The sequence below is a fragment of the Schistocerca piceifrons genome, chromosome 7 (genome assembly GCF_021461385.2).
Source record: "Schistocerca piceifrons isolate TAMUIC-IGC-003096 chromosome 7, iqSchPice1.1, whole genome shotgun sequence".
NCBI lineage: Eukaryota > Metazoa > Arthropoda > Insecta > Orthoptera > Acrididae > Schistocerca > Schistocerca piceifrons.
Window position 1 is genome coordinate 11,825,269 of NC_060144.1, and position 24,066 is coordinate 11,849,334.

The 24,066-nt window shown below is 43.8% G+C and overlaps 1 protein-coding gene across 1 annotated transcript in view; it reads left to right on the top strand.

Moving 5' to 3' along the window:
* LOC124804976 (1-phosphatidylinositol 4,5-bisphosphate phosphodiesterase-like) overlaps positions 1–24,066 on the top strand; it is a 543,720-nt gene that overhangs the window by 497,162 nt on the left and 22,492 nt on the right. The window contains exon 21 of the mRNA XM_047265367.1: positions 10,166–10,236. Coding sequence (XP_047121323.1) covers positions 10,166–10,236 — 71 coding nt within the window. The remainder of the gene's footprint in view (positions 1–10,165; positions 10,237–24,066) is intronic.

Consider the following 24,066-nt stretch of genomic DNA (forward strand, 5'->3'; position numbering starts at 1 on the left):
ACTAAGCATATTCAGAAGGATGTAGGTTGCAGTAAGTACTGGGAGATGAAGAGCTTGCACAGGATAGAGTAGCATGGAGAGCTGCATCAAACCAGTCTCAGGACTGAAGACAACAACAATAACAACAATTCTGAGAAAAGAATAAGATGTTTCACAATAAAACATTTAATTACCATCATCAGCCAAGCCTATAGAGGAGATCTCATTGACTGTTTTGCCCTCTGCAGGTTCTTATTATTTTCTTCATACATACAGGATTTAAATATCAATGCGTGAGCATATATTTCCAAAAACAGTACAATGCAGTTCCCAACTTAACTCAAAAAATCACAGAAGATTTTGAACACATTTTAAGTTGATTTCTGACCAAATCATTAGTTGATTTTTCAATGGATGCATAGTGTACAAGGTGTCTCTGCCAGGGAAGTCCCCATCAGATCTAGAAATAAAAAAACTTTTCAGCAGACAAAAGCGGATGGGGCTAAATGAGCTGAATCAAAGAAACCTGAACAGGTGAATGCCAATTGCTGTTTGTTTAGGTGGTTGGCTGGGTGTGCAAATGATTAGTGCTGTTATAATTATTAGTGAAATCCACAGATTAAGACTACCAGGCCAGAAATAAATGACTAACAGGAAGAATAGGTAAGAAAGATTAACATGTACTCTTCTTGGTGTAGTCAAGAAAATATTCTGACAGAAAATTTTTACCAGATCACTACACCACTAATGGCCAATTCTACAGCCCCAGATTAGCAGCCACTCCAGTTATATTCTCAGAATAGCATGGAAAATGCATTGTATGAATATGTAATAACACCTAACTGGAGAATAAACATGGGATGACTGAACTGGTGATCCCGACAAGGTTAGTGAATTTAACCGGAGAAGAAGAAATGGGAACATGACACAAATTATATGGAAGAATATGACGATTCCAAATTTATTTAAAAATTTTGTACTACTACTTTCAATTTCATGCTTGAGAAACTGGAGTGCATGAATGAAGTGTGAAACTATTTCCTAACATAAATCTTTTTGCTTGTAGTAGGAATAATAGGAATTTGGTATTGGTACTTCATGAATTACATTCTGTCATGTTATTTATGTGAATGAGGTATGCAAAAATGACCAATTGTGCCAAAGCAGTCTCACTTATTTGGCATGTGTTACAATTGCTACTGTATTAAAAAGGCCTATTTTGTTTTATTTAGCAGCTAATGACAAATTAGACGTAATCAAATTGAGAAACCACATCAGTCTTGGGTACTATTCATATTAACAGCTTTTCCAGTATTAGACAATGACATTTTTATTTTTCATGTAGCTAAACGTTTGATGAACTTTGATGAGGTAATAGATTCTTTTGCAGAAAGAAAAGCACGCTGTGTGAAACAGTAGCAAGATTATAGAGAGATATGCTGTAACCTAAGGATTGGAGAAATGTATACTGTCTTGCTTGTTGTTGTGACTTGCCGATCATTTAAAGCGCCGCCGCGCAATTACGCGCGTCCTCTACGTGCGGCGCTGTCTGCCAGCCATGCAGCAGCTGCGCCACCTAAGCAGCCAGCCGAGCAGCGGCCGCTAGACTGGGACTCAGTGCTTATTCGAATGCTATCATGTACACATGTCTTGCTTGTCAACTTACTCTGTTACTTATATGTGTTGTGTCGTTCTGAAATATATGTGTTAAACTTGACGTTATAACAATTGGCGAAGAGGTAGTGGATTTTTCCTTTTCACAGTTGACCCACAGGGTTCCATGGCTACTGTCGAGCAACTATTGCAAAATCTCCTTGAACAGCAAATGCTTCTAACAGCGGCGATTCGCGATTTTGTCGCGGCGTCAAATGCGGGGCGTTTCTCATCATTGGCTATACCTCCTTTTCCTCCTTAAGACGAGATGGCGGAAGACTGGTCTGATTATGAAAAACGTCTTCGACAGCACTTCTTGGCATTTCATGTCACGGACGAACAACCTTGTAAGTCTCTGTTCCTTTCCTGGATTTCATCTCAAATGTATCGATTGTCGCAATTGGCTCCTTTGAAGAATCCTGCGTCTTTGTCCTTTGCTGAAATGTGCTCACTTCTGTCTGTCTATTTTCAAAAGCAAATGCATGTGGTAGCCTCTCATGTTGCCTTTTATCGTTGTCAAAAACAGCCACATCAATCCTATCGCGCTTGGGCTGCTGAACTTCACGACCTCAGTCGAAAGTGTCAATTTGTTACTGACATTCACAAAGAATCCTATGCCAATTCCATGGTACGGGATGCTAGTATCCGGTCGGCGCCCGACAAAGAAGTTCGGCAACGTGCCCTTCAGTTGGCGAATCCGACTCTAGATGAAGTTCTCTCCATTGCGCAGTCTTTTGAAATTTCTCGCGCTGCTGGGGCGCAAATAGAGGCATGGGGTGATGTCGGAGAAATACAACCTCTGTGCGCTGTTGACGATGCGTGCAGCGTGTCCCTGTCGGCTGACGTGGCCGCAGTGTGCTCCCACGCGCAGCCTCGGCCTAGCCGTAAACAATCCGCTAAGAAACTGCAGCAAAACCCCCGGCAACTTCCTTCATGTCCGCGGTGTTTTACGAAACATTCATGCGAGGATTGTCCCCAACGTTGGGCTGTGTGTCAGAATTGCAAAAAGAAAGGTCATGTGTCTTCCATTTGCAAATCCGACCACATACATGATGTTCATGAACATGACACTGATTCTGATTCTGTGTTGTCTGTCAATTGCACTCCTTCCCTTTCAGGGAAGTTATTCCTCACTGTCCAAATCCTTGGTCGAGATGTTCGCATGCAAGTGGATACCGGTTCTGCTGCCACTATAATTAATTCTCAGACGTATCTTCAGTTGGGTTCTCCACTCCTGTCACCTGTCACTCGGCAATTACGGATGTACAATAAACAGAAGATTTCTCTCTTGGGACAGTTTAATGCTGAGGTATCTTACAAATCCGTCGTTCGCACTGTTCCCATATTTTTGGTCGACCAGAGCAACGCAGAAAATCTTTTTGGTTTTGATGCCTTTCGCGTTTTTGGGTTCTCCATAGATGACTCTGTCAATAATGTCTCTGATGCTATTCCTTATGCTCAACTGGATTCCTTGTCGATGGCATTTTCGTCCCTTTTTTCTTCTGGGTTAGGCCGTGCAAATGACTTTGAAGCTCATATCACACTCAAACCCACTGCTTGGCCTAAGTTTTTTCAGGCTCGGCCCATTCCTGCTGCCCTTCGTGATCAGGTCAAACGGGAGCTGGATCGTCTCACTGCTTCTGGGGTCTTGCTTCCTGTCACTTCCAGTGAGTGGTACTCTCCTGTTGTTGTTGCTGCTAAGCCAAATGGTGATATTCGTCTCTGAAGCGATTTCAAAGCCACTGTAAATGCTCAATGCCTCATCGACACTTACCCTATGCCCCGTCCTGAAGAACTGTTCACTAAACTTGCTGGAGGCCAGTATTTTTCTAAAATTGACCTGTCAGAAGCTTATCATCAACTTCCTCTCGACGCTGCTTCCCGGCAGTTTCTGGTCCTTACGCCTTTCGGCCTCTATCAATACCGACGCTTGCCATTCGGGGTTGCTAGCGCCCTGCTCTCTTTCAGCGATTCTTGGAACAATTATTGCTCCCTGTCCCAGGGTGTATCAATTACGTGGACGACATTGTTGTCACTGGCTCCACCACTGAAGAACATCTTCAAAATCACCGCACACTTTTTCATGTCTTACAGACTGCCGGTCTTAAGTGTAATCTTCAGAAATCACAATTTTTTCAGGCATCTATCACGTACTTGGGGTTTCAACTCTCCCAGGATTGTATTCGTCCACTTCAGCAAACTGTTGCTGCAATCGATGCCCTTCCTCACCTTCCATCTGTTAAGGAACTGCAGGCCTTCTTGGGGAAAATAGCATACTATCACAAGCTTTTACCATCTGCAGCTTCGGTGGCTCAGCCATTGCATCGCCTGTTGCATAAAAACGTGCCTTTTGACTGGTCCGCATCATGCGACGCGGCTTTCCAGAAATTGAAGACTATGCTGAAACAGACCCTGTGCCTGGCTACTTATCGACCTGGCCAACATCTTGTTCTTGCCACGGACACCTCTCAATACGGGGTCGGTGCAGTCCTTGCGCACAGTTTTTCTGACGGTTCGGAACAACCCATTGCTTATGCCTCCAAAACGCTCACGGATGCCCAACAAAAGTATTCTCAAATTGAGAAAGAAGCTTTGGCCATTATTTATGCTCTTTGTAAGTTTGGTGTTTTTCTCTATGGCTCAAAATTTCATCTTGTTATGGATCACAAACCACTTGTTTCCTTATTCATCCATCAACGTCACTTCCCGACAAGGCTGCACACCGCCTCCAGCGTTGGGCTCTTTACTTGTCTCGTTTCAATTATGAGATTCATTTCTGGCCAACGGCTCAACATGCAAATGCTGATGCTCTGTCTCGCCTTCCCATGGGTCCTGATCAGGCATTCGATAGGGACGAACTTTTGTGTTTCCACCTGGATGTTGCCGAGCAGCGGGTTGTGGACGGGTTCCCCATCACTGGGGACAGGCTGGTGGCTGCTACGGGTTCTGACCCTACCCTCTCCCAGGTTTTATGCTGTATTCAGAAGGGTTGGCCAGACCGCCCATCTGCTAAAACTTCTGATCCGTTGCAGAACTACTACGCTTTGCGCTACCGCCTCACGGCTAGGGATGGTGTTATCCTCCTCTCCACTGACAATGCTTCGCTGCATGTTGTGGTACCTGCATCTTTGCGTGCGTCAGTCTTGTGCCTCCTTCACCAAGGGCACTGGGGTGTGTCTCGCACAAAATCTCTGGTGCGCCATCATGTGTACTGGCCTGCCATCGACTCTGAAATAGGACACATGGTCGCTGCCTGCGGCCCTTGTGCGTCACAGGCCGCTGCCCCGAAGTCATCTTTGTCACCATGGCCTTCGCCTGAGAAGCCCTGGGAGTGCATTCATGCTGACTTTGTGGGACCCTTTTTAGGTACTTATTGGCTCCTCGTAATTGATTCCTACTCTCTTTCCTTTCATTGTCCGTTGCACGTTGCCTACCACCGCGGCAACCACCAGTGCTCTCACCTGCATTTTTTCTTTGGAAGGCCTCCCCTCTACTCTTGTTACTGATAATGGTCCGCAATTTGCCTCTTCCGAATTTGTGGATTTTTGTGCTCGTCATGGCGTTATGCATGTCACGGCCCTGCCGTTCCATCCCCAATCCAATGGTGAGGCTGAATGACTGGTCCGCACATTTGAGGCTCAGATGCGAAAACTTCTGACTTCTTCTGCTGCTGATGATGCGCTCCTCCAGTTTCTGGCGTCTTACCGTTTCACCCCCATGGGCGACCACAGCCCGGCTGAGCTCTTACATGGCCGACAGCCCCGCATGCTACTTCATCTTCTGCGGCCTTCCACCTCATGGCTGCGGGTGTCTTCACTTGGCCAGTTCACCGCCGACGACCTCGTCTGGGTACAGGGATATGGCAGCCGGCCAAAATGGAGCCCGGGCCGAATCTTAAGACACTGTGGCAGATGCCTGTATGAAATCCAGACAGACACGGGTGTTGCAGTGCATCATTCGGACCAGCTTCGCCCTCGTGTGCCAGCAACGCCTGTTCCGAATGCAGCTGTACCACTTTTGGCTCTACCTGATGCTCAGGATCTTGGCATCTCTCAATACTCACAACACAGTCCTCTCACCATCATCGCGATGCCAGCACAAGAACGGATGCCACCAGGAGACGTGCCCATGCAGGAACCGGATGACCATCCTCTGTCAGAGCAAATCTACTCACCTCCTCCTCCAACGGACGCCGACACATCGCCCATGTCTCTTGTCATATCAACTGGACTTGCCGCAACGGGCAGATTGGTGCACGGGCCCCAGCACATTCGACCCCTACGTCTCCTGTCATCTCGACCCGTTATCATGGGGGACACTTCCGTCCGTACGGGAAGCCTCCTCCTCGAGACTTTACAGCGAGTCAAACAACGCCTATGGACGTTAGCCATCTCCAGGACACCTCCATCAAGACCAGTGCAACAATTTCAAAGGGGGGAAAAGTGTTGTGACTCGCCGATCACTCAAAGCGCCGCCACACAATTACACGCGTCCTCTATGTGCACCGCTGTGTGCCAGCCATACAGCAGCTGCGCCACCTAAGGGGCCAGCTGAGCAGCGGCCGCTAGACTGGGACTCAGTGCTTATTCGAATGCTAACATGTACACATGTCTTGCTTGTCAAATTACTCTGTGACTTATATGTGTTGTGTCATTCTGAAATATATGTGTCAAACTTGACGTTATAACAGTTTTATATATGAAACTCTTCAGAAAGATGTGTGCTACAAAATGATTATATTTTTGGAGAACTGATTTTCTTAAATTTTGATCAAGGTTTTGCCCCAGTTTGGAAATATCGAAGATCTGGGGCTATCGAAAATGGTGCCATTAAAACAGTGTTGCTAAATATGGTTTTCTGAAATTCTTTCACCAAAGAAGATGAAGTAAATATCCAGAATTTGAATCAAGAACAGCTGCCAACATGAGTAAATTACACTCCTGGAAATGGAAAAAAGAACACATTGACACCGGTGTGTCAGACCCACCATACTTGCTCCGGACACTGCGAGAGGGCTGTACAAGCAATGATCACACGCACGGCACAGCGGACACACCAGGAACCGCGGTGTTGGCCGTCGAATGGCGCTAGCTGCGCAGCATTTGTGCACCGCCGCCGTCAGTGTCAGCCAGTTTGCCGTGGCATACGGAGCTCCATCGCAGTCTTTAACACTGGTAGCATGCCGCGACAGCGTGGACGTGAACCGTATGTGCAGTTGACGGACTTTGAGCGAGGGCGTATAGTGGGCATGCGGGAGGCCGGGTGGACGTACCGCCGAATTGCTCAACACGTGGGGCGTGAGTTCTCCACAGTACATCGATGTTGTCGCCAGTGGTCGGCGGAAGGTGCACGTGCCCGTCGACCTGGGACCGGACCGCAGCGACGCACGGATGCACGCCAAGACCGTAGGATCCTACGCAGTGCCGTAGGGGACCGCACCGCCACTTCCCAGTAAATTAGGGACACTGTTGCTCCTGGGGTATCGGCGAGGACCATTCGCTACCGTCTCCATGAAGCTGGGCTACGGTCCCGCACACCGTTAGGCCGTCTTCCGCTCACGCCCCAACATCGTGCAGCCCGCCTCCAGTGGTGTCGCGACAGGCGTGAATGGAGGGACGAATGGAGACGTGTCGTCTTCAGCGATGAGAGTCGCTTCTGCCTTGGTGCCAATGATGGTCGTATGCGTGTTTGGCGCCGTGCAGGTGAGCGCCACAATCAGGACTGCATATGACCGAGGCACACAGGGCCAACACCCGGCATCATGGTGTGGGGAGCGATCTCCTACACTGGCCGTACACCACTGGTGATCGTCGAGGGGACACTGAATAGTGCACGGTACATCCAAACCGTCATCGAACCCATCGTTCTACCATTCCTAGACCGGCAAGGGAACTTGCTGTTCCAACAGGACAATGCACGTCCGCATGTATCCCGTGCCACCCAACATGCTCTAGAAGGTGTAAGTCAACTACCCTGGCCAGCAAGATCTCCGGATCTGTCCCCCATTGAGCATGTTTGGGACTGGATGAAGCGTCGTCTCACGCGGTCTGCACGTCCAGCACGAACGCTGGTCCAACTGAGGCGCCAGGTGGAAATGGCATGGCAAGCCGTTCCACAGGACTACATCCAGCATCTCTACGATCGTCTCCATGGGAGAATAGCAGCCTGCATTGCTGCGAAAGGTGGATATACACTGTACTAGTGCCGACATTGTGCATGCTCTGTTGCCTGTGTCTATGTGCCTGTGGTTCTGTCAGTGTGATCATGTGATGTATCTGACCCCAGGAATGTGTCAATAAAGTTTCCCCTTCCTGGGACAATGAATTCACGGTGTTCTTATTTCAATTTCCAGGAGTGTAGATGTAGATATCCTTGATATAGTGAAGCGACTCGTCATTTAAAAGAAGGCAAATCTTCAAGTCCAAATTGTATACCAGCTAGGTTCGTTTCAGAGTATGCTGATGTAATAGCTCCATACTTAGCAATCATATACAATTGCTTGCTTGATGAAAGACATGAACCTAAAGACTGGAACATTGCACAGGTCACACTAATACTCAAGAAAGGAAATAGGAGTAATCAGCTGAATTACAGACCCACACCACATACATTGATTTTCAGTAGATTTTTGGAACATATAGTGAGCTTGATCAGTGTGAATTATGTTGAAGAAAATAATATATTGATACATTGTCACCACAGTTTCAGAAAGTACCATTCGTGTGGAATATGAGTAACTCTTTATTCTTATGAAGTAATAAATTCTATCAACAAGGTATCTCCAGTGGATTCCATATTTTTAGATTTCCTGAATGCTTTTGATACAGTCTTTAACAAGCTGCTTCTAATCAAATTGTATACATATGGAGTATCATACCAATTGTATGTCTGGATTTGTGATTTCCTATCAGACAGGTCAAAGTTTGTGGTAACTAACGGTAATGGAAAGTCATCAAGTAAAACAAAGTGATATCAAGCATTCCCCAAAGGACTATTACAAGCCCCATGCTGTTCCTAATCCATATAAATGATGTAGAAGATAATCTAAGCAGCTCTCTTAGATTATTTTCAGATGATATAGTCTAGTCATTTACCATCTATAGAGTCATCAGAAGATCAAACCAATTGAAAAATGATTTAGTCAAGATATTTGTATTACATGAAAAGTGACAATTGACCCTAAACAATGAAAAGTGTGAGGTCATTGACATATCCTTTCATTTCAGTTCGATAAATTACACATACCTAAAGGCAGTCTTTTTATCTAAACAGGTAGAGATTATAGTTGTGAACAGTTTAAATTGGAACAATAAGACAGATAATATTGTGGGGAAGGCAAACCAAAGATATTGTTTTATTGTCAGAACAGATACAACAAATCCACTAACAAGACTGCCTACACTAAGCTTGTCCAGCCTCTGCTGGAGAGCCGTTATGTGGTGTGGGATCCTTTCCAGATACAGTTGATGGAGGACACTGAAAAAATTTAAAGTAGGTTAGCTTGTTTTGTATTATTGCAAAATAGGAAAGAGAGGATCATGGATATGATATGATTGTTAGGGTGGCAATCATTATAACAAAGGCAATATTGATTCTGCCAAATCATTTATGAAATTTCAATCACCAACTTTCTCCTCCAAATGCAAAAATATTGTGTTGATGCCCACTTACATAGGGAGAAACGATTATTGTGATGAAATAAGATACATAAGAGATTACACGGAAAGATTTAAATGTTCATTTTTCCCACACTCTGAGAGTGGAACAATAGAGAAATAGTATGAAAGTGGTTTGATGAACTCTCTACCAGACAGTGTGAATTTCAGTTAGTCATGTGGGTGTAGGTTTAGAAGAATGTAACAGTCAGAGTGTTTCAACATGGAAAAGTAGAATTTTTCACTGAGTACAACATTGCATCGTAATGTCCTATTTCCACTGTGCAGGAGTCCATATCCTCCACTGTAGGTTTCAGTGAGGCCTTCTTTTGTAATCCGAAAATGGGAGCCGTATCACCTTAGCTTCCTCGGAGACTCCCATATGAAGGAAGGGTGCCATTGTCTTAGTAGGATGCATATGTTTGTAAGCAAATGTTCTGGTTAACTATTAAAGAATTTTGCTCTCAGTGATGTGCTTAGAAAATTATTTTATTGTGAATAGTATAGCAAATGATGAAAACAGACATTTAAAATTCTGGTTTCTTCTTCTCTGTTTTAAAGTTTCTTTCAGCCCAAAACAGAGCTTTGCCCAAAAATAAGAATACAACATGTCTGAAAATGAGGTAAAAGTTGTGTGGAATGTTTATGTAATATTTTGTTGACAACAGTTTTTGTTGTTAACAAGAAAGATCATTAACTAGAAAAACTGGTGGAATGTAGTTATAAAAATATCAATGTGAACATTTCATTTTAATTTATTAACCATCAGATAATGAAAAACCTGTGTGCGAGGGCTTCATGTATGATGAGTAATAGTGCAGTAAGTAAATAAATGAGTAAATATATATTTCTTCATGTGACTTTACTTTATGTTCTAGGAGATCCTCCATAAAATCATGGAGAATGTACAGGGTTCCCAGATAAAGCAGTTAAAGTTGAAACATGACAGGTAATTTTTGATAGATGTTAATTTTTTATATTATTTACTAGATAAAACAATGGACTTGTGAAAAATTATGACCTAAAGATGTGATTCACAAACAAATATTTTATTTGGCCACTGACTGAATCATTGTTCTTACTATCTTCGAAGCATAGTGTCACAAACAGATTAGGAACCCTGAACTGAGTGCAGAAATGCCAAGACCATAATAGCAGTATTTGAAAGCTGCAAGGGCATGCTGAAAAGTAATGCCACTGAATTTTTTATGTGAAAGCTCTTAAAGCTTTTTAATTAAAAAGCTTTATTATTGTTCTGCATCTTTATTCTTCATGTCAACATATTTATATCTCAACAGCCACCCTGGTCACGAATGCATTTCTCCCAATGAAAGAGCAGTTTTTTGATAGCATCACTGTAGAATGTTCGGTTTTGCTGATGGAGTCACAACCTCATCTATGCCTTCACTGCTTCATCACTGTTAAAGTGAAGTCAAAGTTGTTCGTTAAATTCTGGAAACAGATTAAAATTTGATGTGGCCAAGTTGGGACTGTGTGGAGGATGATCGATGATGGTGAACCCAAGGTGTTGGATTGTCCCAGATGTCACATCACTCGTGTGCGGTCTGGAATTGTCATGCTGAAAGAGAGGGTGCCCCATGTGTGGAAGAAGTTTTTTGTGGTTAGAAACTCAATTACAGCACACTGTTTCTCATGCACCAGCTAGTTACATTACACATTGCCATTTTGCACGGTACTGTTCGGAGCCCTCTAGCAGCAGAGGGTTGCATTTTGCACCAGCAAAGTGGGAATGTAGATTGAGTAATATAAATGACCTGTAATACGTTAACCAATATTGAGAATAGAATAAAACATTTGGAGGCATTATTTTTCAGCACTCCCTTTTAAATGAGTAGATAAATAATTGGCAACCTCAAAATCTGTTTAACATAAACATTGGAATATTGTAGCATTTACATTCCCCGTAAGTCCAAATATTCTAATGAACTGTAGAAGGAGCAGCTCGTGCTTACACTTTTATTTTGTTTTTGAATCTTTTGGGATTTTAAATTTTCTGCCAGATGTCTGTGGGCATATATTTATATAATACTACACCAGTATATAAAACTCTATTCTGAATCCTAGACAGGGATGCATATTCTATATGGATACGTACTTTGCTTCTAGTGTTGCAGTTGTGAATTTCACAGTTCATCCTGAATTCACTCTTGTTATTTAGCAGAAATACCACCAGTCGGTGTAAGTATTGGCACAAGAGTGTAACACACTCCATGTCCCTGAAGAGGTTTCTGCAAGATGTTTAGTTATCATCTTTATACAATGTCCTTACTGTGTGCTTCTGTAGAATAAAAATTTTCTTGATCTTAGCTGTATTGCATCAGAGGTTATGTCACAGAAAAGTGATGAGTGAAAGCATGCTGAGTATGCTAGCAATCCCGTCTGCAGGTCAACACAGTGAGACATGTTTCTGAGTGCAGAGCCAGCAGTACTGGGCATTTTGATTAAATAATCCCTACGCTGGTGCTATCTCAGTTTGTTATCCATCTGGATGTCTGGGAACTATACACATAGAGCCTCTTTCAGTATGTCCATTAATCTGTAAATCATTTTGATTTGTTTGGAATTGTATAATACCAGCAGATCCAGCAGTGCTTTGCAACTGCTAAATATGTCCAGGAATCAGATATATGTCTTTATTTCTTTCTGTCCTTCTTTGCCTTGCACCTCTTTTTATCCCTCTCCTTCTCCCTCCACCCCTCTCTGTCCATAACCTCCTGATCAGCCAGAACATTATAACCACTGACCTACTGTCAATATAAACTCATCCAGTTGATAGCAGCATCACCTCATGAGGAATGACTGATAGTCAGACACAAGCACAGTGTATGTTGTATCAACGAGTGTGCTGTCTGTGTGTAGAATGGGGAATGCGTGTGATCTATCTGAATTTGACCAAGGGCAGATTGTGATGGTCCGGAGGCTTAGCATGCCCTTTGGGAACTGCACAGCGTGTCGGGTTTTCGAGGAGTGCTGTGGCGATGGTCTTCAACACATGGTGAAACCACGGACAGACATCATGGAATTAGGTGGCCACCCATCATTACAGATGTCGTAGGCTGGGCAGACTGATAAAACAGGACAGGCAGTGAACTGTAGGGGGAACTAACATCAGCCTCCAATGCTCAGCAGACTACAAGTCAGTCTGAATGTTTGTTATGAGGGCGGTTCAGAAAGTAACCTCCGATTGGTCACAGTGCGGGTTGTGGGGGGAGTAGCGATGCCATCTGTTCGTTCACGCACTCAACAGGTCAGTCGGCATCAAGCCGTGGTCGAGTGAACGTCGTACCTGCGCTAGTTTAGTTTTTGTGGCAGTTTGAAATGTGTGCTGCAATAGAAAACCCCGCCAAATGTGAAGTGCATGCTGTCATAAGGTTTTTTACAGCCAAAGGATATTCTGCAGCAGCTATTCATCGTGAGCTTTGTGCCGTGTACGGACCAAGAGTTATGAGTGAAGGAGTTGTCCGTGAATGGGTACATTTATTTAAAAGTGGACGAGAAAACGTTCATGATGAAGAGAGGAGTGGTAGACCATCATTGGTGACTGACGAACTCGTTCAGACAGTTGATGCAAAAGTTCGTGAAAATCGACGTTTCTCAATGTCGGAGTTGTCTACTGGTTTTCCACAGATTTCTAAGACTCTCTTGTACGAGATAGCGACAGCAAGATTGGGTTACCGTAAGTTCTGTGCACGATGGGTGCCCAAAATTCTTACCGACCACCACAAAACTCAAAGAATGGCCTCTGCATTAGACTTTCTGTCATGTTATGAGGACGAAGGAGAACCATTGTTAAACAGAATCGTGACCGGTGATGAAACCTGGATTAAGTATGTGAACCCTGAGACAAAAGAACAATCAAAGATGTGGGCACATTCAAATTCGCCTACCAAACCAAGAAAAGCCTCGCAAGATTTTTCTGCCAGAAAACTGATGGCAACGGTGTTTTGGGATGCCAAAGGGGTGTTGTTGGTTGAATTCATGGAACGTGGTATGACCATTAATCAAGACGTGTACTGTGAAACAATAAAAAAGTTACGATGGGCTATACAGAACATACGCCGTGGTATGCTGACTTCCGGTATTGTTTTTTTGCACGATAATGCCCGTCCTCACTCTGCTCGCAAAACAACGGCCCTTCTTGAGTCCTTCAAGTGGGACGTTTTCAACCATCCACCTTACAGCCCAGACCTGGCGCCAAGTGATTATCACCTCTTCATGCATTTGAAGAAATGGCTCGGGTCACAGCGGTTTGATGACGACGAAGAGCTCAAAGATGTGGTCACAGGTTGGCTCTAGGCACAAGCGGGTGATATTTATGCAGAAGGAATTTCAAAGCTTGTGAAGAGATACGATAAGTGCCTCAATCGCTATGGAGACTATGTAGAAAAATAGTGCAAAGATGTAGTTGTAAGATGTATATATTAAAATATTTTTATTTAACTTGGTGTATTTTTTTAAATCAACCGGAGGTTACTTTCTGAACGGCCCTCGTAGATTATCATGGAAAAATTTGAAATAAATTGGTCAATAAAGTTTAGAGACTTTTTATGTACTATATACTATACTGTATACTATGGAAAAATATATATGCTTTGTCCATTACAGCATTTATTAGAGGGTTGTGTAAAAATTTGAAGTAAATCAGTCAAGAATTTTTTTTGAGAAGTTTGGTGACAATTGTTCCCCTTTATATATTTCATACACAGTTATATACCATATGTATTAAAATGTATACAGTTTATGCCTGTTGGAATCTATATTAGAGCTTTGGGTAAATATTTGAAGTAAATTGGTCAAGAACTTTTTGATATTTTTGGTAACAACATTAAACACCAATTTGTCTTTATATGGTAGTATAGAAGATGACTCTTTATATGATTGAAGTTTAAACTGGAATGAGATTTTTCACTCTGCAGCGGAGTGCGCGCTGATGTGAAACTTCCTGGCAGATTAAAACTGTGTGCCAGACTGAGAGTCGAACTCGGAACCTTTGCCTTATGCAGGCAAGTGTTCTACCAACCGAGCTACCAAAGTACAACTCATGCCCCATCCTCACAGCTTCACTTCTGCTGGTACCTCATCTCCTACCTTACAAACATTGCAGAAGCTCTCCTGCGAACCTTGCCAAACTAGCACTTTTGAAAGAAAGGATATTGCGGAGACATGGCTTAGCCACAGCCTAGGGGATGTTTCCAGAATGAGAATTTCACTCTGAAGCAGAGTGTGCTCTGATATGAAACTTCCTGGCAGATTAAAACTGTGTGCCGGGCCGAGACTCAAACTCGGGATGTTTGTCTTTTGCGGGCAAGTGCTCTACCAACTGAGCTACCAAAGCATGACTCACACTCCGTCCTCACAGCTTCACTTGTGCCAGTACCTCACCTCCTACCTTCCAAACGTTACAGAAGCTCTCCTGTGAGCCTTGCAGAACTAGCCTGTGAAAGGCAAAGGTCCTGACTTCAAGTCCCGGTCTGGCACACAGTTTTAATCTGCCAGGAAGTTTAATATCAGTGCACACTCTGCTGCAGAGTGAAATTCTCATTCTGAAAACATCCCCCAGGCTGTGGCTAAGCCAAGCCTCCACAATATCCTTTCTTTCCGGAGTGCTAGTTGTGCAAGGTTCGCAGGAGAGCTTCTGTAAAGTTTGGAAGGTAGGAGACGAGGTACTGACAGAAGTGAAGCTGTGAGGATGGGGCGTGAGTTGTGCTTGGGTAGCTCAGTTGGTAAAGCACTTGCCCGCAAAAGGCAAAGATCCCTAGTTTGAGTCTCGGTCTGGCACGCAGATTTAATCTGCCAGGAAGTTTTGAAGTTTAAATTGTTTGCTGTGAACCAGTTGTAAACCTGCTCCGTTATTCTTTTGGCTGTTTGTAGTATGAATGTGTCAGGGCCCTTTATTAATATTCCTGTGTCATCAGCAAATCTTATAGTTATTGAAGAGCACCAGATACATCATTTACGTAGGCCAGAAACAGGAGTGGGACCATATTTAATGTTGCTTCACTGAGAATTTACTCTCATTTGTGTCATACCATTTCTTAATGTGGCCCTCTGTTTTCTATTGTTAGGATAAGATTCCTTTCATGTGAGTGGAATGCTTTTAATACCACACCATTTTAGTATCATCAGTAGAATCTTAAAAACTACACAAGTGAAGTGCTTGACAAGATTACAGAAAATGCTAAAAGAGTATTTGTTATGTGGGAATATGGGAGTAACTAGTGACTCGTGCTTCGTTTACTCCATGCAAGTGCAGCAGATGTTAGATATAAGTTTTTTTCTTTTTGACGGTTAGTTCGGTGAATTTTCTTTTCTGAGTTGGAAAAATGAAGTATTTTGTGCAAAGCTGTATGTGGGTTTAATTTGTTGCCAACATATTTGGTGACCCCAGGAAAAACAAGAAAAACTCTCGCAACTTAATATTGTGTGACAGTTTGGCCAAAGATGGAGAAGCTAACAAAATTCTGCAAGCAACAAACAATGAGATGCGACAGCTAAAGCAACAGATTGATCTTTTAGAGCTTGCAGCGCTGAAGAATGATAGCAAAGCAGAATTCATGAATTTGCAAATGCCAGTAGTAGCAGCCACACGACATAGTCACACATAGATGATTTTTCACGCATGAACGCACCGTTATCAACTGTGCCATGGTTGCAGTTAAGAGCAACTCCATTCACACCTAAGCAGCCCATACACCACACTTAAAATGGCATTGATTGCTCACTGCATGAAATTACTTGAACAGCGACTTTCCCAGGTGACGTATCAGGAGAAATGCGGAACAGAAGTCCATCTGATTTTTGGAGACATTTACTCACAATAGTCGATGCAAGCATGATGTCCAACGAATTGTTACTGCACGTCTGGCAACGGCAGCTTTCTCATCAAGTTCAACCAATGTTGATTGCGTAAAAACAACAGTCTCTTGACAAACAACTGCAAATAGCTGACAGAGCTTTCGCTACTCTACAGTTGACACTTGTAGCATCTGTAGCAATGTCATCTGCCACTTCTGCAATGGAAGCCAGTGATGACTAATCAGAATAGTTAGAAGAATCGAAGTTAAGCTGTGCAGCCACAGGTTACAGGCAAAAACCAGGCATTGATGAGGGGATCAGGAAACTGCAAGACGTGATGGAAAGTATGGCTACTTGCCTACATGATTTGGAGCCGCAGACGTCCACCAGGTCCACCAGTAACAAGAAGAGGTCACACTCCAAACAGGATCAATCTTACACTGACAATTTTTGCTGGTATCACAGATGATTTGGGCCACAAGCTACAAGATGAACAAAACCTTGTGGACACACAAATGGCGAGGGCAGCCCACTCTAGGCGCCATGGGCTGCGGCACTCATAAACAGCACCATATACGAACGCGGAACCAGGTGACAGTTGCAGGCAGCAACACACACAGTCAAGATAAGGCACTTGAAGGCTTCTGATATAGTATACCTTTGTGGCACTCAGCATCACCCTGGGAGTATAAGCTAACATTGCACAGATTACAAGTGGTTGATAGACTCACAGGCCTCAACTTCCGGATTGACACTGTCTTGGAAGTGATTACCTTGCTGGCTCCAAGCTTTGTTAAGGAGGACACATGGGAGCCTTTGAAATTGATAGCAGTTAACAAGTCAAGTATAAACACGAACAGCTATAAATATCTCGCTATACATATAGGTTTATCTACCTGTTATAAGTAGAATTTTCTATTGGCAGATATTTTACACTCAATCTTAGACGCAGATTTCTTGTCTCATTTTGCGCTCACCATGGACTTGGCAAATAACTCTCATACTACTGGATCAAATAGCGGCATGATACAAGGCTTTCGGTGCAGTACGGCAGAGGATGTTTTAGGAGAAGTCAGTAACTCAGCTATACAGTCTCCCCAACAAGAAGCCATAAAGACTCCAGTTGTTAAACATAGTACAGTGCTTTATATACACACACCACACCATGACCACCAGTAACAAGACGCGTCCGCAGATTAGCCCCAGAGCGATTAGTGGAGATAAAAGCGGTATTTGAGGTGATGCTCCAAGCTGGGGTAATAAGAAGGTCTGACAGTTCTTGTGCGTCCCCTCTCCACCTAATATGTAAGGAAGATGGCACATGGTGTCCCTGTGGCAACTACCACCGAGTGAACACAAGAACAATCCTGAACAAGTACTCCATACCAAATATTGAAGAGTTTACGTATGCTCTAGCGGGTGCAAAAGTATTCTCAGTACGGGATTGTCGTAAGGCATACAATCAGATTCCTATGGCTCCACCTGACATGGCAAAGACGGCAATGATCACACGCTTTGGGCTATTTGAATTTCCTTTTATGCCATTCAGACTCAAAAATGCAGCCCAATCCTGGTAAAGATTCATTGATGAAGTGCTCCAGGGATTGCCTTTCTGTTATGCATATCTGGATGATATTTTGGAATTCTCAGAGGATATGCAATCACATATAGACCTATTCAGGAAGTACGACAAAGGCTTGATGCACCGAGCGAGGTGGCGCAGTGGTTAGACACTGGACTCGCATTCGGGAGGACGACGGTTCAATCCCGCGTCCGGCCATCCTGATTTAGGTTTTCCGTGATTTCCCTAAATCGCTCCAGGCAAATTCCGGGATGGTTCCTTTCAAAGGGCACGGCCGACTTCCTTCCCTGTCCTTCCCTAATCCGATGAGACCGATGACCTCGCTGTTTGGTCTCCTTCCCCAAACCAACCAAAGGCTTGATAAGTATGGAGTAATGCTAAATGAACACAAATGCATCATGGCCAAGAGTCAAGTAACTTGCCTCAGCTATGTAGTCTCAGCTGACAGTATACAGCCATTACCGGAGAAGATCTTCATGTTGTGCAACCTACCCAAACCTACAGACTACAAACAACTTAGGCATTATCTCGGTATGGTAAATTTTTACCAGTGTCATTTACCAGTTCCTGCCGAAACACAGGTACCACTTACGAACGCACCGCTGGCAAGAATACCGCAGGAATGTGAAAGCTGCAACGGGCACCAGAAATCAGAAATAACCAAAGCTTTTGGCAACTTGCAAAGAAGCTTAGAGGAGGCATGCACTATTGAGTATTGTAGTAGATGTGAGCCAGGTCGCAATTGGTGCAGCCTTGCAACAGCAGGTTGATGGACATTAGCAACCTCTTAGTCTCTTCTCAAAGAAGCTCCAACTCCAACAGACAGAATGGAATGCATATGACAGAGAGTTGTTGGAAATATATGAAAGCATCAAATATGTCCGCCCGAATATTGAAGCCAGGCCAGTAACAATTTTCACTGACCCTAAACCTTTCAGCAACATCAGCGATAGCTGCTCATAAAGGCAGTTCCAGCACAGAGTTTGTCAATCAATTAACCGCAGATACAAGACGCATCAGAGGTGCGGAGAATCTGGTTACAGATTACTTTTCTTGTGTTTGCAGTGTGACCACCACAATAAACTACAAAGAACTCACTACATCACGGGAAGCGTATCTGGATCTACAAAAGTTATTGACGGACCACAAAACAGGGTTACACTTAACAGCCGGTGCTCATGCCAGGAAGATGGCTTAAGTTAAGGTGCGATATATCAAGGCAGAAGCCACACCCATACATTCCCCAACAATTTCGTAAGGCATCATTTGGCAGTGTTCATGACCTGGCACACCCAGGGCAAATTCCACAATCAAGTCACTGAACAGTATGTTTCATCTGGCTATCAATTAAAAAGGACGCCAGGGAGTGGACTTGCTCATGCCTACAGTGTCAGTGCTGCAAAATAGGACAACACGTTCATGCAGAAATTGGGAATTTCACAGCATCACCAGCAAGATTTTCCATGTCCATCTGGACTTAGTGGGTCCACTTCCAGTTTCGGATGGCTATAAATGCATGTTAACAGTGGTAGATGGATGTATGAGATGGGCAGAGACCATTCTGACCACTGGCATAGCAGCAAAAACGTTGCAAAGGTGTTTGTCTCTCAGTGGCTAGCTTGCTTTGGGTGCCCCCTTCGTATCACGACAGGTCAAGTCTGCCAGTTTGAGTGTAGTCTGTTCAACAAGCTAGATGATTTATGTAGGTTCCAGCATCACCATACAACGAGCTACCATCCAGCGAGCAATAGTATGGTGGAGAGGTGGCACAGGACATTGAAGGCACCTCTCACGTGTCATCAGAGAAGCTGGACAGAAGCATTACCATTGGTTCTCCTGGACTATGGACCACATACAAGATGGACAGCAGTGCCACAGTGGCAGAATTGGTGTATGGGGAACCACTGAGAATCCGGGCTGATTACCTAACCACTGCCGCATCACCAATGCTAAGAAACCTCTCATCACTAATACATGAAATCTGTGAGTGTGTGGAAACAATGAGAAGGCCTACGGTATCTAGACATGGTGAGCGACCAGTTTTCATGCATAAGGTGTTGGCAGATTTACACATGTCATGCTCCACACAGATTCAGTCACAGCACCACTTCACCTTCCAAATACTGGACCTTATCGAATAGTACGACACAGCACCCATACTATGGACATCTCACAGAATGACAAAACTATTAGAGTGTCCATAGAGAGAGTAAAACCAGTATGGGTCTTACCAGAACTGGAGTATGACGAGGCTCAAGAAGATGGGGAGGGACCAAAGTTTGGAACTCACTATGCATGATACGGCAGAAGAACCCATGACGAGGACATGGAGACACAATGCAACAGCCCACACTGGCTCCCTCATCCTCGCAGCAAAAAGGCCTCCGTACGAGAGCAAGGAGACAAGTCAAGTTAAAGTGCAGAGCACTTGGGATAAATGAGAACGTGGGGGGGGGGGGGGGGGGGGAGGGGGGGGGGGAAACGTGTGAGTAGCCAGTGATGTGTGCTTCGTTTACTCTATGCAAGTGCAGTGGATGCTGGATACAAGTTTTTACTCTTTGACTGTTAGTTCTGTGAGTTTTCTTTTCCAAGTTGGAAAAATAAAGTATTAAGTATTTTGTGCAAAGCCATATGTGGGTTTCATTTGTTGCCTTTAGTTATTCCTTAGTTCTACCAAAACTGAATTCATGAAATCAGCTGAAGCGTTTACTGAAGCCAAGCTGACCTGTTGCTAAAATACTATTATCAGAAAAATGGTTTTGATATTCTGTTGTAAGCTATACTAAAAAAAAACCTTCAGTTGGGAGGAAGATCAGTTACTTATATCCACTTTTATAAATGGGTGTTGCTAATGCAAATTTGAGCCTTTCAGGAAATACACCTTCACTCCTCAACTGGTTACAAAGATAGCTCAAGAGGGGCATTACCAAATCAATGAAAGATTTTAGTATTATGACTGAAATACCATCATAACCAGAAGATGTACTGATTTTCAGTGACCTGATAATTTCTGTGATCTCTCTAACACATTATTTGGAAAAATTGATATCTGGTGCAGAAGAATGTAATGCCTGTCTTAAGTAATGATAAAAGACCAGCTTGCAATGATAATTGCATCTAAATTTCTTCTTTGAATAGAGTGATGAGTTTACTTAACAAATGTTGTACTATTTGTTAATGTGCAGAATGCATTTCACATATACATCCAGATCCTAGCAAGAAAATGTTCAGTGCCATCCATTATGATGAGCAGCACCATCAGTGGTAAAAATGCTAAAAAGAAATGTTATTGTGTTTTGACAGGGCAAAATGTGCACAGCACATGGATAAATGACACAGGAAGCCAATGTGATTCTTCAAAGGCTGATATGAAAGCAAGTGACTGATTTCCAGTTGATATAGTGCACTGTGAAATCAACAGTAACCAGCAGCAATACAAAAATGCTGAGACTAGACATACTGCCTTAGGTAAACTCAGTGATTATCTTGCAAAAACTTTGTATAATATATTTGTGCAGCAGGTCACACAAGTAATATCATTGTTGTTTTCAACATATTACCACATCATCATTAGAGGATCTATTTAAAAATAAGAAAAGAGGGGGATACCAGTACTACAAAACTTAATTACAAATCAAATTAACTTCTATACATCACAAAATGTATTTGAATACATTATATAGTGTCCCTTCAACTGAACAGGTCCAGAGAACCACTCACACTGTAAACATATCTGTGTTCTGATTGTTAGAACTGAAGGCTACAGTTAATTAAATTATAATATAAAGTTGGTAACTTTAAAACTGCAAATACAAAATCAAACAATGGAAAATTCTTAATGGAATAATGACATATTATGAAAAGAATAGTTGCTACTCACCATATAGTGGAGATGCTGAGTCGCAGATAGGCATGGCAAAGAGACTGTCAGCAGCTAATCTTTTCACCAGAAAGGCCTTCATCAGAATTAGACAACATACAAATATACACTCACACAAACAGAACTCTCTCACACACAGGACTGCAGCCTCTGGCTGGCATGGCCAGACTGCGAGCAGCAGTGCATGATGGAAGAAGCAAACTGGGTGGTGATGGGGAGCAATAAGGAGGAGGCTGTGGCAGGGGAGGGGGCAGGGATAGCAGGGTAGGGGTGGGGGACAGTAAATTGCTGGTTGTGGGGCCATACTGGGATGAGTTGGGAAGAAGGTAGGGCAGCTAGGTGCAGTCAGGATGTTAGACGGTTGGCAGCGGGGTGGGGGGGGGGGGGGGGGGGAGGTTGGGAGGAAGGAAGCAGAAAAGGAGAAAAGTAAAAAGACTGTGGGTGCATTGGTGGAATAGAGGGCTGTGTAGAACTGGGAAGGAAACAGGACAATGACTAAAAAAAGGAAGAGTTTCCACCTGCAATATTCAGAAAAGCTGGTGTTGGTGAGAAGGTTCCAGATGGCACAGGCTGTGAAGCAGTCATTGAAATGAAGAACGTCATGTTGGGCAGCATACTGAGCAACTGGGTGGTACTGTTTCTTGTTCTCAGTTTGTCAATGGTCATTCATGCAGACAGACAGTTTGTTGGCTGTTGTACCTGATGCCAGACTAGTTGTATTTACTTAATTGCAACATAAAAACACACCGTAGCTCATACAACTCTTTTACTAGAAAATTAAACAACAGAACAGCATAAAAACAAATGAGGAAATATAAGTCAGAGAATGTGTCAGAGATAATAATTACAAATGGCAATCACTCGCACACAGTATTACACTGCACATAACACTGCACTTCACCACTCCCCCCTTAGTGTCAATCGTACTTTCTGTTGAAACGGACATGTCATCCGGACCGGGTTACAACAGGTCGTGTGCAGGCTGCTGATGGTGCATTAGAGGCAGCCTCAGACGTCTGTTGAGACTGACCTGTGATGTGCAGCGGAGTGTCTGGAGCTTCGGTCATATCCTCAGTGTATGTAAATGCATTGGAACTACAGCTTACCACCAATCAGCAAATGGTTTAATTGAACACATGCACCACCAACTGGAAGTGTTCCTCTGTTGTAGCGAGCGCAGAAAGCTGGTTTGAGCCTGTTCACGGAGACGGTGGTTGGTGTACCCATCACATCAACATTTATTGTCTTGTCCTCCCTACTGATGGCATGATGAGGTCCATTGTAGGGTGGATGCAGCGGCTTGCATACTGCATCATGCTGTAAGAAGACATATTTGCATTCCTGTAGCTCGTCAAACACAAATGGACGATGGGTCTGCTGATCCCATGGAACAGCATGGCATAGTTGCTGGATTTGTGTACGCAGTTTTTGTACAAAATCTGAAGTGTCAATGCTGTTGTCTGGCACATTAGCAAAGAACTCGCTGGGAAGCTGTATTGGTTGGTCATAAACAAGTTCTGCAGTCGTGGCGTTCAGATCTTCTTTCAGCGATGCACGGAGACCCAGGAGGACAATGGGCAACGTCTCTGTCCACTGCTGTGAGGTGTGACAACAGAGCAACACTTTCAGTTGGCGGTGCATGTGTTCAATTAAACCATTTGCTGATTGGTGGTAAGCTGTAGTTCTAATGCACCTTGTACCCAGTAGGATTGCTTTGAACAAATACGACTCTAACTGTCTTCCTTGGTCTGTTGTGATTTGTAACGGCACTCCAAATTGGGCAATCCGTTTCCTGAAGAAGCCAGTAGTGACAGTTTCAGCTGTGATGTTGGCGATCGGGAACACCTCGGGTCAGCATGTAAAACGACTGATGGCTGTAAGGCAGTAGGTGTATCCTTTCAATGGTGGGAGAGGTCCTACTAGGTCGAGGTGGACATGATAAAATCTCTGATTTGGAGGAAGAAATTTGCCAAGAGGTGCCCAAATGTGCCAGCTAACTTTATTCCATTGACAGGCCACACATTGTCGCACATATTGCTTGCAATCATTGTCCATGTGTGGCCAGACAAAAGCTCGCTTCTCCATGTTGGTAGTGTCTCATATTCCAGGGTGCAACAAGTTATGTAAAGAGGCAATTGCCTGTTGACGAAAGTCAGTAGTCACAAAAGGTCTCGGTTTGTTGGTGGCGACATCACAATACAGCAGCACAGTTGACAGTGGCAGTGTAATACAGCAGAGTTGTAGGCCCAATGGTTGCGCCAACAAATCTCGAAGCTCACTATCAGATTGTTGCGCTACGGTGAGAGCTTCAAAATCAACTGCTTCAGTGATTGCTTCAGTCCTAGAGAGTGGCCGGCCGAAGTGGCCGTGCGGTTAAAGGCGCTGCAGTCTGGAACCGCGAGACCGCTACGGTCGCAGGTTCGAATCCTGCCTCGGGCATGGATGTATGTAATGTCCTTAGGTTAGTTAGGTTTAACTAGTTCTAAGTTCTAGGGGACTAA